At 34.3% G+C, this 25,688-nt stretch overlaps 2 protein-coding genes across 2 annotated transcripts; both read left to right on the forward strand.

Annotated features, from left to right (window-relative positions):
• Positions 1 to 12,477: 12,477 nt before the first annotated feature.
• Positions 12,478 to 15,310, forward strand: hmx1 (H6 family homeobox 1). Its single transcript, XM_083538846.1, has 2 exons — positions 12,478 to 13,079; positions 14,320 to 15,310. Exons 1-2 carry the CDS (start codon positions 12,728 to 12,730, stop codon positions 14,892 to 14,894), a joined length of 927 nt encoding a protein of 308 aa, XP_083394972.1. The 5' UTR covers positions 12,478 to 12,727; the 3' UTR covers positions 14,895 to 15,310.
• Positions 15,311 to 16,364: 1,054 nt separating this feature from the next.
• hmx4 (H6 family homeobox 4) lies at positions 16,365 to 18,630 on the forward strand. The gene is made up of 2 exons (XM_083539022.1): positions 16,365 to 16,965; positions 17,064 to 18,630. The coding sequence occupies exons 1-2, from the start codon at positions 16,797 to 16,799 to the stop codon at positions 17,576 to 17,578; spliced, it is 684 nt and encodes a 227-aa protein (XP_083395148.1). The 5' UTR covers positions 16,365 to 16,796; the 3' UTR covers positions 17,579 to 18,630.
• The last annotated feature ends 7,058 nt before the right edge of the window (positions 18,631 to 25,688 follow it).

Below are 25,688 nucleotides of genomic sequence, written 5' to 3' on the forward strand. Positions count from 1 at the left end.
GTGTGTGTGTGTGTGTATGTATGTATATATATATATATATATATATATACACAGATGGTATAAGTACATTTGAATGCAAATACTTTTGTCTTCAAGTGAAAGTTTAATGTGAGCATTTTTAAACCCTGAAAATCCACATGAAGAAACAGCAACACAGTTTAACCTGAGCTCAGGATCAAACCAGGAACCCTGGAGTAGTGCAGCAACGATCCCTGCTGAAACACCATGACAGTCATGGTAATTATTTTTTTTGTTTTGTTGTTGTTTTTTTATTTATTACATATATTCTGTTAATAAAAATAATCTTGGTTTTATTAAATTTTTTAATCTAATCTTTTTACACCTTAAAGCACCCATTGCACATCAAAATCCTTTGTATGTATGTATTATTTATTATGAAAACATATTATTAGTCTGCTGCAGCAAAACTAGTTTCCTATCATTAAAAAGTACACTTTCAATCTATTTCCACAGTTTCATATTGTACTATACAGGGGTTGACCAAAAATAAATTTCTACCTCAAGCTATATCGTTTTTTAATGTTCATTTCTGATTTATATTAGTATTTTAATCAATTTTTTTTACTTTTAAACTAATTATTAAAAAAAAAACTCAGTAGAAAGATACAAAACATCAAACAGAAATATATTCACATGTATACATATCCACTAAATATAAGTTATAAGTTTTTATGGACATTTCTTTTCATAAAAATTTCAGTCAAATCTCCATGCCTTATCATTAAGTTATTAAATTTTACTTAGGCAAAAAAGTCCAGTCATTAGAATTGAATTTATCTTAATTATCTCCAACTGGATTAAACCAACAGTGAAATTTCTACAGCAGCTCCTAGTTAATTTGTTAAAGTGTGTATAGTGCTTGTCCCTGTAGAATAGAGTGTATCTGGTTCCATGGGGGGGGGGGAATGAAAGAGCTCGGTGACCCCAGACAGAAACCAAAGGCCACAGTGAGGAAATCAAATCTGACACCCTCCATATCTCACCGAGTCACTCACACACAAATCCCCAAACCAGAGGGAAATGCTGCTGAAGGTAACTAATGAGTTGTGTGTGTCAGTTGGATAGGTGTGTACCTAAATGTAAAGGTTAATAATTCAAACAATGATAGATGATCATTTCGACTCCAAAGATTTAAAAGCAAAGTGAAGGAAAGAGTCATTTTTGGAAACCTAAATAAGAAACAGAAAAATTACCTTTTAAGGTCAGAAATATTTGAGTCATGTTTTTAAATAAAGGCATAAAATATCAAACATATAAAGATATTTTTTTACTTAAACAGTCTGAGGTGAGAACCAAAATATACATTCGAATAGGAATAAACAATTTTGCCAGTATTGTAACATCTGTTGATTAATCTATATACGAAAAGAGGAAATCAATATCAAAAGCAAAAATATAATGAGTGCAGTTATTAATGTGAAAGTATCTGGTTATGTCTTTAATGCAGTCTTCACTAGGTTTCTTATTTTAAAAGTACATATATTACGTTTTCAAACCAATGTAGAAAGACAAAGATTGCTGATTTTTAAATATTTTTTATTTAGGTTTTAAAATCATGTTTACTCTGCACCTAAAAATACAATTATTTCAATTTTATAGCTTGTACAGAATTGTATAGAATTTGTTTAACAGTGACAGTATAGCACTAAAGCACTGAAATGTAAAAAAAAAAAAAAAAAAAGACAAAAATGTATATGTTCACCATTTAAGTTATTGAAATTCACTCAGATATTGTACTGGCACTGTAGCTTTCACCATGTGGCTGCATTGATAAAGTCCAGACACATGGGTAAGAAAATTAGTGACCAGGGGCTAGAACAAGAAATACAACTATGTTTGCACCTCTAACCTAAATCTCTGGAGAGATAAATAACTTGTCTGAGCAGGGCCACTGAATTCCATTATTTTGACAGAAATATGTCTTTCTCACATGATGTGCTTGTGCATCAATATTTTCAATCTGTACATTTATTTACAATCTGATGAGGAAATAATGTGAGAACCAGTGCCTACAGTCAGACAACACGTACAGGTCATAACAGCTTTGTAGAATCTGCAAAATGTAAAATAAAATATAAATAAATAAAAAAAAATTCAACCTATAAATGAATGTTAAGGAATGAAGGATTTTAATATATTGCATTTTGTTTTAATTGTTTATTTATTATTATGTCCTGAACAAGCTTTTTTTCACATAGCAGATGTTTGCATATAGTCTACAAAACACAATACTACATTTCTACAAATAAACCAGTTCAAGTTTTAAACAGAAAAAGAAAAAGAGAAAAAAAAAGAAATGTATATAAATATAAATGTAATGTTTGAATCTTATATCTGTCAAATTTTAGCAATATCTTTGAATTGTCCTAGCAAAATGATGGTTTAAGCTTAGAATATGAATATAATCAGATGTATTATTTTCAGCAGAAGATAGATAGCTAGATAGATAGCTAGATAGATAGCTAGATAGATAGCTAGATAGATAGATAGATAGATAGATAGATAGATAGATAGATAGATAGATAGATAGATAGATAGATAGATAGATAGATAGATAGATAGATAGATAGATAGATAGATAGATAGATAGATAGATAGATAGATAGATAGATAGATAGATAACATTATTTGCACATAGAATCAACAATATTTAAAACAAATGTAATTTAAAATAATGCATTATAAAAATAAATATACATCAAATACTAAATATTACTATTCATTTTAATTCATATTTTACTTCATACATTTCATATTGTAATTATGTTTTAAGTATTATGAACTAACTAAAATAACAATAATATTGAACGTTGTAATGCATTTAATTTGCACTGCTTTGACACAATTAACTACTAAAACTTACAAATCTCTCTGTCATGCTCTCTTTCTCACTCAAACAAATCTAGAGATCCAGCTGTCTAAATGCTATGCAGTTAAATATGTACAAATTTATTATACTTAGATTTGCATGAACATGTCCTAAAAGGAATACATGAAATAAATCAGTACATTTTTATAACAATAATTTAACAGTAATATCAACACCAAAGCATTAAATGCAATAATGCACTTAAAATATTTGTCTTTGTAGTTATGCAGTAAGTATTTAATATCATTAATGATGTGTACTGCATCTCTTGATTATAAACATTTTGCATCCGCCTGATCATCACATCACCCAAACGTTCAGTTAAAGTCTGAAAGTTTCATCACCACCGTGATAAAGTGTAGCCGTTCTCATTAATTAAATAAAAGCTGTCAAAGTGCACAGGAACTGTTTTTTTCCTTCATCAGAACACAGACATGTGGGGGAAGATAAGACGTCATTCTTTTTAATGTCCCAAGGCATTTACTTACTGTTGGAGTGCTGAGAGAGATGGAGATGGAAACGTCGGTGCAAATGGACAGACAGGTTTGTACTTAGATTCTTTCTGGGTAAGAATTTTAGTGTTAACACATAGTTTTTCCTCAAAATGTGTAAGAGACTGTAGTGTTCGAAACTTTGTGTATGCATGTGTGTGCGGTAACATTTGGTAGGAGGAGCCTGTAGGCATCTGAACTGGGTGGAGCCAAAAACTTGCGTGACTAACAGAGAGAAAAACAAGCGTGGACCGTGTCTCCTCGGGGGCAGTGCATTAATACCACCGCCTTTCATCTTTCATGTCGCTTCTGGTTAACCCTGCCTGCTCTGCCTCCACTCTTCACATCCATCTTTAATCAGCACTCCACCAAAACAGCACCAATTAGCTCCAGCTTGGCAATCCAGGCCGCAGAAAACCATCCCTGAGACGCACAGACAAACGGATGAGGAGATTCTAAGTGACTCATTATAGGACTCCCTGACATGATGCTTCTTTATTATGTCTTTTCACATAAAAGTGGTCATTAGTTTTAGCTGAGGCAACTGAAAGAGGAACCCCCTTTAAACATCCAGGGATTTTCCCTTTTTTTTTTCACTCTCTCAGGAAAGATGTTTGGAATTAAGTCATGTGTCTGGCGGTCTGGACTTTTGTGAGCCTGAAATCCCATACAATTTATATAATTTCTGCTTTAGTAACATTAAATAATATATTAAAGACTGCTTTTATGCTTTTAATTTACACAAGAGATATTTGTATTTAGTTTGTATGAGCTTAAAAATAAAAACTGATACATTTAACTACTAAGTTTTAGTGAATAAACTGTATAAAAACCTGAAGTGCTATCATTTTAATAATAAATAATTAAAATAATGAATAATGAATAATGGGGGGGGTTAGAAATACACAAACATTCAACATCAACCTTAATAACTTTTCCTCCGATTCCGTTAGCTACAGATTCTGTCCACTTTTCTTTTAGTCCTCTTTAAGAGTATGTTATTAAAATATTATGGAAAAAGAAATGTGTATACAATCTCTGTTTATGTTTTGGGAACAAATCAATTTAGGGATTTTAAGCATTAAGATTTTTCAAAACACTGACACTAGATAATTATTTCAAAATTTATAATTATACAATTAACACTTTTGGTTTTAGAATCCTCCACAGCCTTTGTAAAATTCCTCAATATACCACATCACACTAAATTAATTTTGTATTGAATGTCGCAGGTTTTTAAAAATAAAGTTTCCGCCATTATTCTGTCTAGTGAGCATACTAATCCTGATTCTGCCCTTTATCTTGCATATTGTTAACAGACTATATTGCTTGGTAAAGAATTGTTAACTACAAATAATATGAACATAAATAAGTTTAATTATTGAATGTAAACACTTGCAATGATTTTATGAATTTATAAATTTTTTTAATTTATTTACCAACAAATGTTCAACCATTTATTGTTACATTCAGTGTTGTGGAACATATAGGGCAAAGTTTCTTGTCATCATTTTAAACATTCATTCACTTTAATCATTCATTTATTTGGAAGATAAAAAATGCTGCTTGTCAAGTTACAAAGACAACAAAATGTCCATTACATTATAATACATAATACTGAATACATCATATCTACAAAAGTATTGGGACATTGACTTTTCCAGCCACGTGTGGTTCTTCTCTAATTTGGTAGCATTAAATATTCCCTTTACTTGAACTAGGAGACCCAAACCTATTTCAGCATGACAATGCCCCTGTGCACAAAACGAGATCCATGAAGATATGCTTTACATGGGTTAGAGATGAAGATTTTGAAAGGCCTGCTTGCTATAGAGCTCTGACTTCACACTTAGTATTGAAGGCCTTTGGGATGAAAGTGTAACACTGACTGCACCCCAGGCCTCCTCACCTCACCTACATCATTATCTGACTTTACTGACATCTTTGAATTTCAGTAAATCTCCTGAATGAGCACACATCTCCACAGTCACACTCCAAAATCTAGAAGAACACAAGAGTGGAGGTTAGTACATATGAATCTCATGGTCAGGTGTCCACAAACTTTAGTCCATGCAGTGTACTATAATGAATCTGCAGTGAGATTTTAGTAAAGGTGGTGGCATCGGCATCTGACACGTCCCAGTATATGTTCATAAGTTATATACCAGTGAGAGTTGTAGCTTTAACCTTGAGGCAAATTTGCTTTCAAAAGCATTCTTCACAAAACACTCTCTGTGTGTTCTCTCTCTCTCTCTTTCTCTTTATTTCTCTCCTTTGCTCACTTTCTCATGAAATTGCTTAATCTGACAGCAGCTCGGTGAAGCGTTAAGCACAACATCTCCCCATGCAACAACCATTTGAGAATTGTGTTAAATAAACTCACTGTGAGCAGCTCAAATCTAAGGTGGACAACAAAAAAATATAAAATCACAACAATGCACAAGGTCATTTAGATAATGTCTGTCTCTCTTCTATCATTTTATTGCACCCTCCATATTATACAGTTTTATTCATGAACAACATATAATTCTGTATTTTCACATGTATTTTACTGTATTTTACATGTAAAGCTGTATTTTACACCCACTGTTAACCTATAATACTAAAATCCTTTTTGTTTAAATCTGAACAAATAGGATTATGCTGTGCAAGCCCAAAAGGGTGAGACCTTAAATCTACAGTTTCGCAATATCAATTAAAGCAGTGACTGATGCAATTAAAAACAAAAGCTATAAGCATATTATTGGTGTTTCACTAAGAGCCTTTGGGAATTAGTGGGAACATTTTAATGGATATAATGCTATGAGCTGTGAAAGAATTCTGTATTTCCTTCAATCTTTCTCTCTTTCTCACACATATGCATCAAAAGCATAAATACATGCACAAGACTTGTACACGTGTGCACATTTAGAATTGGTTTATTCCTGGAAATTCAAACTTTTAAAGTATTACATTCTATTATATGTGTATGTAAGCCATATGTATGTAAATCTGGTATTGGTTCTATTTTTGTATATTGTTATGGATTGATTCTGCAAGGATACTTGGTAGTTTTAAAATCACTACAAATTCCACAACATGTGTTTTTCATGTCTGGACTTCTTGTACTCGGCAATTCAAGGTAGTGGGTTTTACATTCGGAAAGCTGCAGTTTGGTCGAAGCCTGTTAAAAATGTTCAGGACTTGGTGGTGATGAGTCGAGGCTGACAGAGGTCAACGTAGCGTGAAGAGGTTAAACAAACCACTCGCATTACTGAAAAACCTCCAACTGATAATGCAGTTAAACTCCGGAGTAAGTCTCAGACTAAAGACAAGAATCTGCTGTTCTGATCCTCTACTTTAAGATATTAAACCTTTAGAGAAAAAACAGTGATGTGGAATAATTAAATTATAAATAGTCATTGTGTAAACATGAATTCTAATGTATGCATATATATATATATATATATATATATATATATATATATATATATATATATATATATATATATATATATATATTTTTTTTTTTTTTTTTTTTTTTTTTTTTTTTTTTTTTTTTGCTTTCATAACACTGGCAGGCCATTAGATTACACTTTTAAGAGCAAAATTCTATTTACATAAATTTACATGAATTGGATTATTTATTGTTATTATTAGTAGTAGTAGAATTATTGGTGGTGGTGGTGGTAATATTATTATTATGTAAATTGTTATTTTATTAAGAGAATAATGATTGATGGAAATATGTGAATTGTTTTTAAAATTTATAAATAACATCAATGTCTGGGTTTTATATTCTCAGTCTGGTGTGTTTGCTCTCTAAAAGCTTTCCTGAAGTGCCAATAATTAAAAAGGATTTAATGCTTTATTACTAGTTAAAATATATATATATATATATATATATATATATATATATATATATATATATATATATATATATATATATATATATATATATATATATATATATATATATATATATATATATATTAGTGTTAATAATTTAAAATAAAATAGTGTAATGAGAAAAAAATGTAATCTGTGCAGATATTCCTGTCAGTGAAGACATTTCATGTGAGTGAACTTAAGACTTGAACATTATTAACATGTCCATCAAATATATATATTAATTATATTGTCAAATAAATACTCTACTCATACATCTCAATGAGAAAATATTTATGAAATAATAATAATATTAATAATCTTAAATATTTAATAGTCACTAATGTTGCTTAGATTTTGTTTCAATTTGGAAAGAGTGTTTATTTATTAAAATCTAAATCTGCACATGTTTGGGTTTTACAAATTTTGAAAATGAGGTGTATTTAAATGGAACTGGCCTTAAATTATAGGTAAGTGAGAGTGAATCTGGATCGCAGTACGACCACTAACTGGTGAAACTGAAGAACTGTGCATTGACAGTAAGGGTTTGGCAGCACAACCAATATTTTCCAAATTATATTCTCAATGACTGAAAAGAGCTCAAACGTCAGGAGCAGATGTCTGTATATATCAAGTCATCACAGATCAAAACAGGTCAAACTAAAGGCAGGAATATCAAAAGGTGACACTAGTGTGTTGGCTAATACATAGTGTGTAAGTATGTCTGAAAAAAAAGATTTCACTAAAACCATAAGGTGCGCAGTGATGGTTAACATAAAAGGCTTAAAGAATGCAGAGAATTCATATATGACTCAACACACTTTTTGCCTCCTCCACATTTCATCTAGCGCTATAGTCATAATACAGAAACGACACATGATGTTTCAGGGTGATTACCCTAAGGCTTTCACAATGCACACTAAAAATCCTGATTTTCAGAAATTATGTTTCATAAATGAATCCTATTAGCCCAAAAGGACTTTGACAATGCATATGCTCATGTGGCACACACTCATAAGCCTATTTAACTTGTATAAACAGAAAAAAACCTGTTGAATCACATCAGCTAGGAAGAAAAACAGCTTTCTCTTCTGAGAATACCATTTTTTCCAGATCGGAACCTATTTACCCCTTAATGAAGAAATGAGAAAACATTAGGGTTTATACACAGGGGCAAATTCCATATGGCGCCAACCTCAAAAAGTGTTTAAGAGCTTTTTGGCTACATTTAACAACCCTTTTGGGCAATTGACAAACATTAGGCCAAATTTAAAGGAAGAAAATTACCATTTTAAAGGTTTGCATTCAGCTCCTGCTATGTTTTGCAAATTCTGTGCAAGCATGCTAAGCAAAAACTATTCATACTGTAGGAGTTGAAAAATATATACGGACACCTAGGCATAATATTCCTGTTCTAGAATGAGTTTGCTCGCATGAAAACCTACAGCTTTTATAGAAAAGGTTTCTACTAGATTTTGAAATGTGGCTATAAAAATTTGTGTCTAAGAGCATTGGTGAAGTCAAGGAAAAATGCCTGGTAATCATTCTGCATTCCAGTTCACCCAAAAGGTGCTCGGTTGGGGTTAAGGTCAATATTTAGTGCATGCCATTTGAGTCCTTTCACTCCAATGCATGCACACCATATTTTTACGCACAGGGGCATCTCAATGCTACAGCATACAAAGACATCACAGCAGCCTATGGTGTGGTACAGTCTAGTAAGCAGTGTAACATCTTGTTTGGATTGAGCCATGGCCTCTTGTTCTCTTGTGTGTGTGTGCGCATATGTGTGTGTTAAAGCTGCATTTATAGAGAAAGTTCCCATGTGTAGATCAGTCTCTGCTTTATATTGTGTATAAGGATAAAAATATATGCAGCTGTGAGCAAGTCTGACTGAAAACTAACCACAAGGCCTAAGCAAATAGCATTATTAACTAAGACCTGAAGTACATAACTGCAGTAAATGAAGTAAATAACTGCAGCTGCAATATATTTGGCCATATTTACTCATTTTCAAAATACATGTTTCAACATGCAAACAGTTATCACCAACTATTGATCCAGTTTGTTTAATGAACTGCAGTTCAAGAACTTTACCAACAGATGGAGCAGTGCATTTAATATTCGACCATAAACTGGCATTGGAAAACTATATTTATGGAAAGTGGCAAACCAATCAAGGGCCACACCTGAAACAGAGAGCAGAGTAGAATTTGGCTTGGACTTGCTTGGTTGGAATGAAAAGCTGAACCCATACCCCTGCTCTAAATATTGGTCAGCAATGTGAAAAGGCCATGACAGTGTGGATAAAGATCAGCAGGCCTACAAAAAGTATGCCGCCTCTTCTGCAGGTCAATGCGAGTAGATGCAAAAAACACTGCTGTACAAACAGATCTTAAAGCTAATTCATCTCTCTTAAGAACAGCACACACACACACAACTTGACTGCATGAAAAGAAAGGATGTAATCCACTTGTAAGCATGTGTGGAGACTCTGAGGTCTGGTCTTTGTCATTTCAAGGTCTGAACCTTTCACACATGAAATCTAACTTCATCCGGCAAAGAGCAAATGAAAGGTCAACATGAAACGCACACACACTGAGCATAACATGGTGCTCAAGAGAATCTAGAGTCTGAATGTTTTTAAGATGCCCAACACCATGTTAAACACTGTGTCTGTCATCAAACCTCCTCAACCATGACCATGAACAAAATTTCAAATCAAAAGCAACCACAATGATCATTTTAAGATCAGTCATTTCCACCACCCACCTCAACCGGAAAGCAATGCGTATTCTTGGTAAGACAGTAAAACAGTTGTATTTATTATCAGTGTCCTACCTTTCCATCATCCTTTGAGTTGTTCTGTGATCTTGCAAGACTTTGTAAAGAAACCACGTATTGTGACTCAATGAAAGCGGATTGTTCCAATAGGCAATGAAAAGCTTCACACCGACCCACTGACAGAAGATTTCAAGATATATTTTTATGGGGACTATTGATTTTATTTGATATGCAATCAGAATTTTTTGTTTTTTATATAAAATCTAGCTTGGATCGTTTTTGGAGGGGGCAATATTAATATAATCAAATACAGCGAATCTTAATTGTGCTGATTACAACAGACTAGATCATATTCTTTTAATTACATTTTATTTTAAATTAAACAAATAAACAAATAAGTTAATAGATAGATAGATAGATAGATAGATAGATAGATAGATAGATAGATAGATAGATAGATAGATAGATAGACAGACAGACAGACAGACAGACAGACAGACAGACAGACAGACAGACAGACAGACAGACAGACAGACAGACAGACAGAAATTAAACAAATAAACAAATAAGTTAATAGATAGATAGATAGATAGATAGATAGATAGATAGATAGATAGATAGATAGATAGATAGATAGATAGATAGATAGATAGATAGATAGATAGATAGATAGAATTTAAAGTGCAAAGTTTACATTATGTTTGATAGTTTTGTAAAAACAAACACCAAAAAAGTTGAACGCACAATCAAACGCGATTGGATTCAATTAAAATGTAAACACAGAAACCAATCAAATGTTTGCAATTTTGTCGCCGCATATAATATTTCGAGCTTGTATTTAAATGACGCACATAACAAACTGTCTGAAAGATGTAAATTATTTGTGATGAGTTTTTAACTGTTTGATAGAATGCGATTATATAATGGTTTTGCTGACGCGCAAAATCTAAATAAAACGTATTTAAACGTATTTATAGAACTTAATTATTACTTTTGTATACATTTTTTACCTACTTTTAATGAACAATTAAACATTAGAAATACTAACAATATTAAATGCATCAAACGAAAATAAGAGTGGATGAAACTGGAAAAAGATGCAATAAATAAATCATTGCATAAACAAACAAACAAATAATAAATTAATAATAAATAAATACATTTCAACTGCAAAAGTGCTACTCTTTGAATCATATAACCTAGTCAGATTAATTATCTTATTTTACAAACATGACCAAATCTGGGATACGTTTTTTTTTTTTTTTTATGTTTTAATTGTATATTAATTAGGTAAAGGGAAAAATACTTTACGCTTATAAATAAATAAACTAATAATTAAACAATTATTTTCCAATGACAGAATGACGACCATAACGAAAAAGAAAAAGTGACAGACTAAGGACAGCCATAAACCAACTTAAATTATCAAATAAATTCAATAAATCCTCTCACACGCGCAAATAATTTATTCTCCAAAAATATTTTTATTTATTTTTTACAACTGGATAATATTTTAACTTCAAAATCCAGATGTCTAATATCTATTAGACCTAAATATATGCTTTAACAAATGCAATAACGAGCATTTGTTGGGCCACTGATATTAAAACTAATCGTGCAGTCGAAAGCAAAATGTCACATGACATTAAATAAATAATAATCACGTTATGTTTATTTAGTAAATTACCAAGACTCAGGAATGGATTCCGGGATTCCCCCATTAGTGCACTTTTAAAAAGATTTTTCAAGACGTTTATTAAACGGAAAAAAACGCAGTAGCCATGTAATAGCTCAGTGACTGGAAATAACAAGATGATAGGTTTAATAGGAGCATGTACAATATATGAGAAAATGTTCCAAATATATATAAATAAATTAAAATAAATATAAAAAGAATGCCTGAATTTACGTATGACTGTGTATTAAACAAACAAACTTTGTTAGACTACATGCACGTTCAGTACGTCCACGTTTTCTTTTCTTTTTCTTTTCTTTTCTTTTCTTTTCTTTTTTTTTTTTTAATGCCAAAAGAACAAGAGGTATTACATACTCATGTTAAATTTACACTTAGTTACAGAAAAAAAACACTGTACCTAAACATTAAAAAATACATAAATTACATTAATTTCAAGGTTTTCAGTGCTTTTTTGTTTCTTGTTTCTTTCAAGAGATTCACATACAATTCGAAGTCATTAATAAAATGGGAAAAGTTTGGTCTACATTGAGCCCACTTTTTCTTATGAATATGGAATTTTCCTAATAAAACAAACAAATGTGTAATATATTTTTCACAATTTACGTCCACGTTACCGCAGCGCAACTTCGGAGTTATGTGACGTCACAACCGGCCAACCAATAGGCCTCCAGAATCCGCTTCCACACGTGCGCGCAGCCTCGGTTCCTGTCTATGGGAGTAGTTTTGCTTTGCTCTCTGATTGACCCAGATAAAGCGCTCACTGGTGGGGATCCTTCAACCCCCAGGCTCGATCACCCACCGAGGAGGGATTTTACCGACAGTAACAGCCTTTTTTTTTTTACATTTAATGCGTTTACCGGTGTGATCGTCAAAAATATATATAATAATAATAATAAAAAAATTAAAAAACCTGGACCTTCTCGGTTTGTTGGAGCTCTCCTCCAGGGTTTAATTTCACTAAGGAATGGTGCAACGGGTTGATCGTGAGGAAACTTGCGTATGTATTTGTGGGAGTCTCTCTGCCTCTATCACGCATGCACTTCATTGGATTTTACACAAAGCAAATTAAAGAAGATGCCTGATAAAATCGCAGACAGTCGCGCGCTGACGCCATCGCGAGGATCTTCGTTTTTCATCGAGAACCTGCTGGGCTCGGCTCGCATTGAACCCCCTGCCTGTGCTGCCAAAAACACACGAGGCGACCACGAACACGACGGAGAGACCATACACACGACAGTGTGCCACCATGAAGTGTGTCAGGAGAAATCCAAGGTGGAAATGGCTCCAAAAGGGTCTCCCTCGTCCTGGTACAGAAGGGACCCTTTAAATTTTGAGGATCTGAGATCTGATAGTAAGTAAACCAAGCATTGAGTCTACTGGAAGGGCTGAATGAGTTATCAGTGGCAGTGATTCAATTATAATAAATAAAAAACACATACAGTTAAAAATTAATATATTGTTAATCTGTTCAGATGTTGAATGAGGAGTGTGTGTGTGTGTGTGTGTGTGTGTGTGTGTGTGTGTGTGTGTGTGTGTGTGTGTGTGTGTGTGTGTGTGTGTGTGTGTGTGTTTATTTATATATATATATATATATATATATATATATATATATAAAACTAGAGAGAGAGAGAGAGAGAGAGAGAGAGAGAGAGAGAGAGAGAGAGTGTGTGTGTGTGTGTGTGTGTGTGTGTGTGTGTGTGTGTGTGTGTGTGTGTGTGTGTGTGATAGGAGAGGAGGTCAGTAAAAATGTATATGGATGATAGAACATAATCCTGGGGATTAGTATCCTGTGTATCGAGAAGTTGTAGTTTAGTGGATAAGTTGTGGGACTGATCAGAAGGTCAAGACCCTTAACCCCCATTTTCTCTTCTGTACAACTGAGATAACTGTTAGTCGTGTTGGATAAGAGCGTCTGCCAAATGCAGTAAATGTAACTGTCAATGAATCCACGTGATTCTTTGTAAAATAAATAAATAAATAAATGTTCATTCGTCATCATTTCGGATTTACAGAGTACACCGTAAAGTTCACTGTAATTTAGTGTTAAATAGAGAAAACGAGACGTCCATAATAAATAATAATGTGCATATCATCTGAACAAGGTAAAGGCAGAGAGCAAAAAGAAACTGAAGGAGAAATTGTGGCCTTAAGCTTTTGCGCTCCAGGCGCGTTCACGTTGCTCATTGCGTAAAATCCGCACGTCAGATAAGAGTGTGCAGCTATAAACTAGTACTATTTGAAAAAATAAAAGTTTGGATTTTTTTTTTGGGGTGGGCATTAAAGACACCCTTTTTTAAGGATTGCGGATTAGTTTGAGTGTAAATAATCCGTCAATTAATCCATGTGATTTTCTTTTGGTTAAAAAAAATGTTGATTTGTTATACTGTAAACTTCATATTTTCGGATGTTGCAGATGCACTAAAAGTACTCTGTCTTTTTTAATGTTAAATAGGAAAAAAAAAAAAGTTCAATTAAATTCAGTTGTATTTTTATGCGATGTAATTTCTGACGTTCTGATCAACAAGATCCAAGAACCAAATGGAGAACTGGTGCTCGTGTTTCATGCCTAACGCACAATTGTTATTGTTCAGGTTTGAAAGAGGAAACCCGCAGTTCCTACGAGCAGATGGACTCAGTTTTCAGCGACACTGACTCTCCGGGAGCGGCTGAAATAAAAGCTGCTGAGACTCGTAACGCGGGTGAAATCGGCAGCGGGGACGCGCAACACCTCTCAGACACCTCGCACACTGAGCCCACCGAGTCCGGTTCAGTAAGGAAGAAGAAAACGCGGACCGTGTTCAGCAGGAGCCAGGTGTTCCAGCTGGAGTCCACGTTTGACGTGAAGCGCTACCTGAGCAGCTCGGAGCGCGCGGGCCTGGCCGCGTCCCTGCACCTCACCGAGACGCAGGTGAAGATCTGGTTCCAGAACAGGCGCAATAAGTGGAAGAGACAGCTGGCTGCTGAGCTGGAGGCCACCAACGTTCCGCACTCGTCCCAGCGCGTCGTGCGCGTCCCCATCCTGTATCACGAGAGCGCCACGCTGGGTCTCAACTTGCCGCAAGTGTCGCCTCCTATCGTGGGTTTTACAAGTTCAGTGAGCTACCCAATCGCTAATTTCACTCACTCCATCAGTCTGCTGAGGTCACAGCTCACAGGACTGGTGTGATTCCACAGACTAAACGAATACAAATCCTTTTGCTTCTTATAACTGACGTGCAATAAAACACACAGAGGGCCACATGAAACTACAACCATCCAAAGATCATTCGGATATTTATGATTAAACAATAAATCTCCCCGACCTCATTATAATAATCCCTGAGTTACACATGCCCACCATGGCCACATAAACTGCCTACACCTTTCAGTTGTCCTTCTGAGGAACTATGAATAGTTAAACAAGAACCTACATCAGGGTTTCCTTTTTGCAAGGATAAAATATTCAATGAGTCTTTTTTTTTGTTTGTTTGTTTGTTTTTTTACAAAGATTGCACAGTTTATTGTACAATGATCATTTTACTGTGTATATATCAGATGTTTTATTTTTAGTGTTATTTCTAATGTCTATAATAGTTTATGCATGGGGATACAGGCCCTCCTATTGGCCTACATGTATTTATTTGTTTTGTAAAAAAGAAAAAATTGGAGAAAAAAAAGAAGAAGAAGAAAAAGAAAAATTAAACAATATTTTTATTAAAATACACTTATTTCTATGTTTTTTTGTCACTTTTTTCCACACAATGCATTTAAATTGATAATAAATTCGTCACAAACCCACTCTTTGTTGCTGGTTTTTTTTTTTTTTTATATTGGAAATCATATTATTATTATTTATTATTTATTATTATTATTATTATTATTATTATTATTATTATTATTATTATTATTATTATTATTAATATTAGAGCAGCACGGTTGTTGTATGTGTAAATAAAAAACGCCTTTCTCAGTATCTGTACTGTAGTGTTTTTAATAAATAAATAAATAAATAAATAAATAAATAAATATATATATATATATATGTGTGTGTGTGTGTGTGTGTGTGTGTGTGTGTGTGTGTGTGTGTGTGTGTGTGTGTGTGTTTATATGAATAGAAAGTTTTTTTTAAAAAACGCTGTTGGTCTGTTTTTCCATGAAATAGAGAAATCAACAACAGCTTAATTTCACTGATTGTTGAAATGAATAATTAAAAAACAAATATAAAAAAATTAAATATCACGTTTAGAGACGTCTTTTATAAATAAATTGAAATGATCCACGTTTATGCATAAAAAATTATATATGCATGAAAAAAATATATACTAATGAAACAAACTATTAAACTAAACAATTATTTATTATTTTATTTATTCATTTATTTATTTGTAAATATGTTTTGAAACAGAAATTGCTGTTTTAGAATGTGTTAGAGGTTACATATTACAGGTCGCTCAATCATATAAAATTACTAAATAATTTGCCTTTATATAAATGCAATCTAGGATTATAAATATACATGTTAATTAATGGCTTAAAATACTTTAAAGCCAGTAAATGAATATTTATTTACAGTTGTTATATAAAACAATTGTATTTTTAACCCATCACTTCTATAATAATTATTTAAAAAAATGCACATCATCACTATAGGAAACAAAAATGCAGAAAAATTGTTAATTTCTCATTCTGAATAGGGGTCAAGGGGCAGAATTGTATAAATATATATGTTGTTTTGACTTATTCATTTCCGGTGTAAATCTCATGTGTGCATTTCATTTTGTGGATTTTGCTGCTCTGAGGGTCGCTCGCGTGAACGTGGGCTTGCGTGTGTGCAGCGTGCGCGCCCGCGCTTCCCCGCCCTTCGCGATTATAGGCCACTGAGCTGAGGTATTCCCGCGACCAATAGACGTAAGAAGGAGAAACCACGCACTTCCGGTCCGGGGAGTAACGGCGGCGCGCATCTGCGAGTCCGCTAGTCGTTTTGCGGAGCGATGATGCTCGCGGCGGGGACGGGGGTCTGGGTTTGAAGCCGCGCGGAGACACCGTGGACACGCAAAAAAAAAAAAAAAAAATTATTATTAATAAAACCATGAGCAAGGAAGAGCCGCCGCGTCGGGCCGCTTCCTTTAAGTTCACCATCGACAGCATTCTCAACCTGAAGCCGAGCGCGCGCGTCTTCGACGGATGTCACCCGAAGGCGACGCGCGCCCCAGCGCGCGCAGACGCTCTTTCCCTCCAGAGCGAGGACTCGCTTAAAGGTAAAAACCGAACAAAACACTTAACAATTTATTCGTTTGTTTGTTTGTTTTTTGCGTCACTTTTTCATTTCCCGATCTGCTTTCCAATCTATTTCCAGAAGACGCGCGCGCAGACCTGACCCCCGGGCGCGAGGACGAATCTTTCCCGAGCGTGTTGGCCGGTGGTGGAGGTGCGGACGCGCGCGAGAACAGCGGCAGCAGCGACCGGGGCTCGCGCGCGGCGGCGAAAAAGAAAACGCGCACCATCTTCTCCAAGCGCCAGATCTTCCAGCTGGAGTCCACGTTCGACGCCAAGCGCTACTTGAGCAGCGCGGAGAGAGCCTGCCTGGCCAGCTCGCTGCAGCTCACCGAGACTCAGGTGAAAATCTGGTTCCAGAACCGGCGGAATAAATTAAAACGGCAGCTGCTGTCGAGCGAAATGGACGGAGCGACCGCCGAGTTCGGCGACGCCGCCAAGAGCGCGGCGCTTCCGCTTTTCTACAAAGAGAGCGCTTTATTCGGACGGTGTTTATTGCCGACTCCGCTGCCGCTCGTGTATCCCGGAAGCAGCGCGCCTTACTTGTGTTTCTCAAACACCAACAAATACTTCGGGCTTTTCGAAGGAGATGTCTGACTTTGTCAAAAGGTTACTATCATCTATTTTTTTAATATGCTATAAAGCAAAAATTATTGAAACACCCATATTTTTTGTTTGTTTGGTTTTTTTCAGCCTAAACCTACAAGTATTAATTTGTATCTTGACCTGTATTTGCTGTTGTCGTTTGGTTATGTTTATTTTCTGCAGTGAAAGTTGAGAGATTATAATATCGGCTTTCAGGGACCTGTTTCTTTCTATGCAAAGCTGAAACGCTGATGTTATTTATTGATAAGTATTTTGATATAGTCACCTAATACATTTTATGCTCTTATGACGTCATAACTAGCAGCATCCATATCAGCAACAGTGCCAATCACATCCACAGAACAATAATACAAACGTTTACACATTATTATTATTATTATTATTATTATTATTATTATTATTATTATTATTATTATCATTATTAATACTATTACATCTTCACCAAAGAATCAACGGCTACTCTTGTTTTTTTTTATAACCTCCTACATAGGCCTACATCCCAAACAAGCTTAATTCAACCCATTTAAAATGAATGTAAATGCTATTCATCTTTGTTATTGTTTTACTGCATGTTTATTTTTATCATCTTAATTTTCTTTTGGTGTAACATGGCCAAGTAGCTTACATTTAGGGCTCTTCACGCCTTTTGTTTTTTTATTACATTTCCTGTTTTACACTTACTTCTCAAGCAATTCTATTTATAGGTTATATTTAGTAGCACACAGCAAATCCCCAGTGATGTCTGAATGAACTTACAGCACTTACAGTGCTGACTTAACTCGCTCAAGTGTGTACTTGTGTATATCATTATTTTACGTAAACACTATAGAGTTAAATATGACCAGAAAAGACTGTTCACTGTTCATTGTGTGTTAATTCAGATCTAGGGGGATTTGTTACATAAAGGTTGTATTTGAAAGCCGTCTCTGGCAGGCGATGGTGTTTGGATTGATGTGGAATCTACCTAATCCTATTTCAACCGGGATAATATCGATTAAACACACGAGTGGGCTTTTACAGTAAAGCGCGCTTGTGGAAAAAAAAACACCTGAAATGTGCATGTTTTTACATTTTTGTTCACGATTAAATGGGATGAAATTGAAAAGAAAAGAAAAAAAACGCTGAAATCTTTTCCCATGTAGATTAAATCATTTCAAAGAGCAGTCCTGTAAGTCAAATAAAACGTTTTAACTAAATTAACAAATGAACGATTATATTATCAAACAATAAGGAATACAGAATCATTGTGGTTGTATAGGGTTCACTACAGCTCAACCATCATTGTTATAACGTGTAAGGCAACACAACACATGCAAGAAATGAAAGACACTAGAAGTGTTTTTAACAGCACCGGTAGCAATAATAAGTCAGTGTGAATTTTGGCAGGGTTAAACATACAAAAGTGTCAATCGCTCAGAAGCAACATGCAGCAAAAGGCAATGAAATAGATGTGTAACTTTAATGACTGTGCATCAATACCATCTGAATTAAAAGTGAATCTAAAATATTGTTTGTGCAAACATTACAGTAATTCAAATATAGAAATGACCAGCTTTTCTATAGCAGTTATTGGTTAAAAACACATAAACAAAAAGATAAACTGTTCTCACACACGGAATCATTTACACAAGAGGGTTTATCCTGTTTTAAGCCAAATGTTGTATGTAGTAAATTGTAGGCACTTTTTTTCTCCGCAAGAGTAAAGAAAGCAAAAAGTACGATCGATCAGGAAATTTTTCGATATAGAATCTGTAAACTTTTAAATAAATGCCATTGTATGTGTTTTAAATAAGTAGACACGACTGTCGTAGAAGTATCTCATTTTGGAGATCCACACCTCTGTACTTTTGTTAATACAGTAGGATATTGTTGAATAAAATTGATACGATTGCTTGTAAATCTTTGTTTTTTGCATAAGTTGCATGAAAGAAGTGGCATGAGCTAATATTAAGGAAAAGCTGTTCTGCAGTAAAATCAGAGACTGTAACAGTCATCATAATGTATAGAAGCCGCCATTGAAAAATACATCAAATCATAATTTAGACATAAGGAAATCATTTTGTTAAACATCGAATGCATCCAAGGTTCACATTTACGTTCAGCAGATGCTCTCAACTGACAAACGGAAGGCCTCTTCTGTGGCTCAAGTTATTTATGTCCTAATATTTACAGTCCTGTGATCTAAATGTAATCCTAGAGCAGTGACCAGTAAACACACAGAAGGCATTGGGAAAATGAACTAATGGTGTGGCCTTTAGTGCTACATTCCTTAACTTTAAGCAAGGGAGAAGTGAAGCCACTTGAACAAACCAAGTACTGTATTAGATGTGAGAACGTTTTCTCAGTACTTTACTGAAGTTGACAGCTTGACACTAATGTGAGATTCATTACCAAGTGTGTGTATTACACTATGTTCTGTCAGCTAAGAAGCAAAGTTTTGAGAACACATCAGACGGAAGTCATTTTATTCAAAGAAATGTTTATAAAAAATGTAAAAGTAATTATTTTTGTAAAAAAAATTTTTTTTAAATGTTTATTAATACTACAAATGTCATTTAAATGTAATGAAAATAAATTCAATTTCAAATAAACTTTATTTGAAAAAAAAACTAAATTATAAAGACACTATGCAAGTATTACACATGTATATACACAATCACAAAACTACTCCTGGTGTAATCATTTGAGGTTTAAGACGGCAATAATTTGTCATCAATACAATCAGGATAACACACAGAAGCCCAACACTCTTCGGTTAAGAAAAATGAAAGATTGCTTCATTTTGTGGTTTATCATGGCTAATGGTGCTATTAAATCATTTGAATTGGTCTCCTGATACTGGACGTTTGTCTGAAATATCTTTAGAAGCTTTGCGTGAATACTTTCAAAACACTTACTATGATTTGACTGTGTATAGTATTATCACACACATATATTCTTCAGGCAAGTTAACATTTTTACTACAATCCAGCAATTAATTCATAAATTAATTAAGAGTTAATGTGAAGAGGCAAAATGACTATCAAATATTTGACCATCAATATGTTTATATTTTTCAAACAGAGCAAGTGTAAACAAAAATATAATTAAGTTGCCCTTAACTTTTTTGTTTAATTCCTTATAAATAATTATAATATATAATTATTTTAATACCAGTAGTTTGGGAGGAAAATAAGGAGTTTTCTATTTCAAAGTTGTATAAGTTAATAGTACACACTTTTATTGTTTTTGCACATTCGTAATAAATTTATATTTTAAAACTGAACATTTTAATGAAATTGAAAATGCTGTGGTTGCTATAATATCTACACCTCCTTCCTTACAGACACCAGGAGTTTGTGTTTTAAAGGTTGTGAATTAATGACGAAAAGAAATTCATAAATCAGCACCTTTCTCATTTCTCCTGAGATATACCCTCAGGATCTCAGGATATCTCTCACTGTACATAATTGTGCAACTGTATATATCAACGTGGTACTTATATCTTTAATCCTCTGTATGGCAAAGAGAAAAAACACTTGGCATTTATGTCATTTTTATTAGTTTTGGATAAAAGATAAAACAATAAATTGGCTAATTGAAATGAACTACATTAGGAATGACCTTCATGTCAATAATTATCTCATTACATTTTTTATTTTTTTGTAACTGTAAATAATAAAATAATAAAACATATTGCTAAATATGTTTAATGATTTTTTGGGGGTTATTTATTGGGGCTATAGAGCATTTTGTCCCAAAACATGTTTGAATTTATCTGGCAACACGGCCATTAGGTTTAAGTTTTATAGGCTACTCGTTATTTTAGAAATAGAAGTAAAGTTTTGAAATAAATATATTAAATTAACCTGAAAATTCAAACGGGTTAGTAATTATTCTTACTAAATAAAAAATAATAAAAAACATATTGGATGGTAACAAATTGCAGATGTCTGGCTATTCTTTATGAGCATGTGAAGGTCCTGGAGCTTGAGAATCATGGATTGAATAGACTTCATATTTATGGGCATGGATCATGGAAACATTACTCATCCTGTACAAAAAAACAGACTACAGTTGTGATGTCGTCCCGCCTCTCAGATTGAGTTTCGGACAGTTTAGACAATGTGAGACAGAGATTTTGATTTTGGTGCTGCGGTCTAGGACTGATCGCTGATCCTCCATATTGCATTTCTCACAGGCTTCCATCTATCTCTGCAGTACATCCCATTAATGCATGCGATCTGTTAATGGTGCGGTGTAGTGTGTGTCTACGCGTGTGCGAGGGGGGGGCAGCAGACTTCCTGTCTCTGCGAGAGAGCGACGTTTGAAAACAGAGAGAACACCTTCTGTCGCCCTGCACTTTGCTCTGAAACCACAAGGTTCAAATGACCCTGCGGCCTCTTGCGGCCCTGTGCACCACACCAACTCACACCCACACTGTGTCTGAGAAAACGGAAAAGTCCGGCAAAAGCCATTAGAAACAGAGACTGATCAAAGAGGCCACAACGTAAACATGCCATATGTACTAGTCTGTGGGTATCGATGACTAAAGGAGCTGTACCGATGTCCTCATACCGCCCCATTGATTGATTGCACTGTTAGTCAAAGAATTAATGACAGTTTCAGGTTTCATACGTCACGCTCTGCTGCTCAACCAATGTCTCCAGATTCGTACCAGCCTCCCACTCACTCAGCACCATCCAATACTGAAAAAATTGACGGACATTTTATGGGCATGCTTTCAATTATAGGTTATGAACGTTCCTTTTTTAACTGGGGGGCTTTCAGACACACCCAACACACCGATAAAAAAACTTCGAAACTGTGTCTGCAATGTAGACTTATTTATTATGAAAAGCAGAAGAAAAAAAATTACTTGAAAATACTACAAGATCACAACTTGAACACTTTTCTATTATACAAAAAAAACTTGGCAGAATGGGTAATATTCCCAAAACTCAAAAATGTCTATGTGAATAAGCACATGCAAAAGTGTGTGAGGGCGTGCAAATGAATGTGCCAGGGTGTTTGGGTGCTGGAGATAGCATCTCCTAAAGTGGCCTCCCGCCAGCCACTAGAGACTCTCAAGTTTCCAAGGGCTTGGCTCGCGAATGCCTGGCGACGGCAGCCCGTATTACCCACGAGCATCTGAGGCAGACATGCCGTCTGTATGATTGACAGCTGATCCAGAGAGGGTTGGGGCCAACCAATTAGTGAGAATTATCCAGTCATAATTCAGGCGAGGCTTCAGAGAAGATGGGGTGTTTTCAACATTGGTCGGGAAATAATACAGAAATCCTTAAACCATTAAGCTAGAAATTAAATATATTAGTGACCATAGCTGTTACGATAGCTCCAGCATGGAATCTCTAAACCACTGAGTAATGAGACTCATAGGCCAAACCATGATTGCAGAAAACTGCAGCCAATTATATAAGAAATAACACAATCCATGACCTCAAGATTGCAACATTTTATCTGGCGTTTTGGTCTAAAAATCTTTTAAACTACATTGCTTGTGGATACTTTTTACCATTGTGGTGTTACATTTGCAGTTTGCTATAATATCTGAATAAAAATGCTTCAAATGTACAGACAAGCTTATAATATTCAATCTGGCATCAAATCATCATTCAGTATGAATGCAACAGAAGCAGCCTCAGCCACTCAATATCCATGTTTTACTTAAACATCTATATATAAAAAGCTGACCGCTTGCCTGTTGATCTGGAGGAGAAAGTAGTATAAGCTGTACATGTGCTACATATGCTTCATGGGGTAAAATATGTATAGTGCCGGTCTACTGTACTGACTGTGTTAAGATTGCTTGTGTTAGGCACACAGAGGAAAGGCTAATTTTGTGGCTAACATGTTTAAATATTAATGACATTATCTAGCTACATGCAAAGTGTTTAATAAACTGAAGGTTCCAGTGTAACTGGGGATTGAAGGTCAGGTAACAGATGTGTAAGAAATGGTTTAGTGGCTGCATGGAAACATGTGTTATGCTTTAGCACAGTTAAACATTTCACACTTAAATTTAGTGTTTGGAGTCTACTTCAATGTAATATCATTTATTATATAGCCCAGAAAAGTAATGTAAACAAATTATACTTAAATATATATATATATATATATATATATATATATATATATATATATATATATATATATATATATATATATATATATATATATATATATATATATATATATAGTCATAATGTGGTTTTAATAAGATTAAAATGTCTAAAGAGATTAACAGATTAGCTAGAAACAGAAGTGGATAGAATCTTAAAATAAATGTATATGATATTGCAGAATAATTCAATTTATCCCTGCATTCAGATTTTTCTGAATTAAGATTCACTTTTAAACTTTCCAGCTATTTCCCAAAGCTCCCATATTTGAAAAATGTGTATGGATTTTTTATTGTATAATGTTGAACCTTAATCTAAATATACCTTATAATTAAAAGCTTATTATTTCTATTTGTGTTTAGAAAAATTAACACAAATGCAAATTACGCATTTCTGCATGTTCAACCGATTTTACATCACTCTGGGAATTAAAGTGTTTACATCTATTGTATTTTGTCAATTAACACATTAAAAACCTTCAGGTTAGGGCAACAAGGATCTAACATTAATTGACATAATATTTTGTGACGTTTGTTTAACTACTAAAAAAATAAAAAATTGACAAATAATCCATAATTTTAGAACAGCATCATAATATTACATAAAGAGTTGCATCTATTGTTTTATTATCTCTTTTGCAATACCATTTCAAATATTTTTTTCCCATATTTATACCATCATCATTTTTGTCAGATTTATAGTCATCATAGAGTTCAACTAGATTACATCTCTGCTAGAATCTTAAACCAAACAACTTGTTCTCCACACCTTGTCACAGCTCATCATTGAATCCTGCTCACTGAGCTCAAACTCTGCATGCTGCACACATCTACACACATACGCGCGCGCGTGTGTGTGTGTGTGTGTGTGTGTGTGTGTGTGTGTGTGTGTGTGTGTGTGTGTGTGTGTGTGTGTGTCTGTGTCTGTGTCTGTGTCAGCAAGAGTATGGACAGAGATTCTCCTTCAGTTGAGCTTGACATCGTTAATCACAGTTTTGGGTCAAGTAGACTCGGCTGGGGGTGGCTGTGTACAAGTACATCTGTTCAAAAGTGGGCTACTGAGAGTGTGAGAGAGAGAGAGAGAGAGAGAGAGAGAGAGAGAGAGAGAGAGAGAGAGAGAGAGAGAGAGAGAGAGAGGAGAGTATTGTTCTGCATGATTAAATAGAGGCCCATAGAGCTGGGGGCCATCCATTAGTTTGACCTCTTGATCTTTCTCAGAGGTTGTTGTTATTGGCAACCTGACAGGCACAGCCAGAAAACGCTGAAGATTCAGAACTGACAATGAAAAACAGGAACAGTCATTCTAACTAGCAAGAAAGTGCAGAGTCATTGTTCTTCATACCATCCTATATCCTAGACTGGAATGAATGGGTTTGTGCAGTATTTGATGACGATGTTTTATTTCATTTGCACTTATGAGGAACATGTTTTTAGCCTGGGTTAATAATATGCTTGAACATTGAATTTATATAAAAGTCAGCGTTACATTAAAATGCAAAAGTGTATGCGAAGCTGTATTATTTTTGTTTAATGCTAGATTGTTTTCACTCAAACCATGTGTCTACCAAAAACCTCATACAACAAACTCATAAAAACAAATATTAAGATTCTTATTTTCAGCATGTGCTGGTTGTAACAGGTAACAGGTGAGCTGGCCATTTTTATGACAGTTGAATTTTACATTAAATCTCAGTTAAACTGTAAGTCAAATAAGTATTAAATCAAAATTGGAGTTATTATTAAGTAAGGACACTACATTTTAGTGTGTTTTGTGTTTTACTCCTCATCAAATATTTACTTGTACTCAAATAAACTTTGCAACTCTTATCTATAAAATAAATGTGTGTAGAAAGTTGGGTTTGAGCAACTGAAGGATGATTGCTGGAGCTGCTTTGTTTCCTGACAGAAAATTGACTTCTATTGTCAGAAACGCCTGAGGAGTGAGAAAACGTGCGCTGCATGCATATGTGTGTAAACAGA

This window comes from Silurus aristotelis (genome assembly GCF_946808225.1).
Source record: "Silurus aristotelis genome assembly, chromosome: 4".
Taxonomy (NCBI): domain Eukaryota; kingdom Metazoa; phylum Chordata; class Actinopteri; order Siluriformes; family Siluridae; genus Silurus; species Silurus aristotelis.

Excerpts from the sequence above, each read along its gene's own strand:
- hmx1 (XM_083538846.1), top strand. The coding sequence starts at position 12,728 with ATGTATTTGTGGGAGTCTCTCTGCCTCTATCACGCATGCACTTCATTG. Across the intron at positions 13,080-14,319 it reads TGAGGATCTGAGATCTGATA|GTTTGAAAGAGGAAACCCGC; the intron begins GTAAGTAAACCA and ends GTTATTGTTCAG.
- hmx4 (XM_083539022.1), top strand. The coding sequence starts at position 16,797 with ATGAGCAAGGAAGAGCCGCCGCGTCGGGCCGCTTCCTTTAAGTTCACC. Across the intron at positions 16,966-17,063 it reads GAGCGAGGACTCGCTTAAAG|AAGACGCGCGCGCAGACCTG; the intron begins GTAAAAACCGAA and ends ATCTATTTCCAG.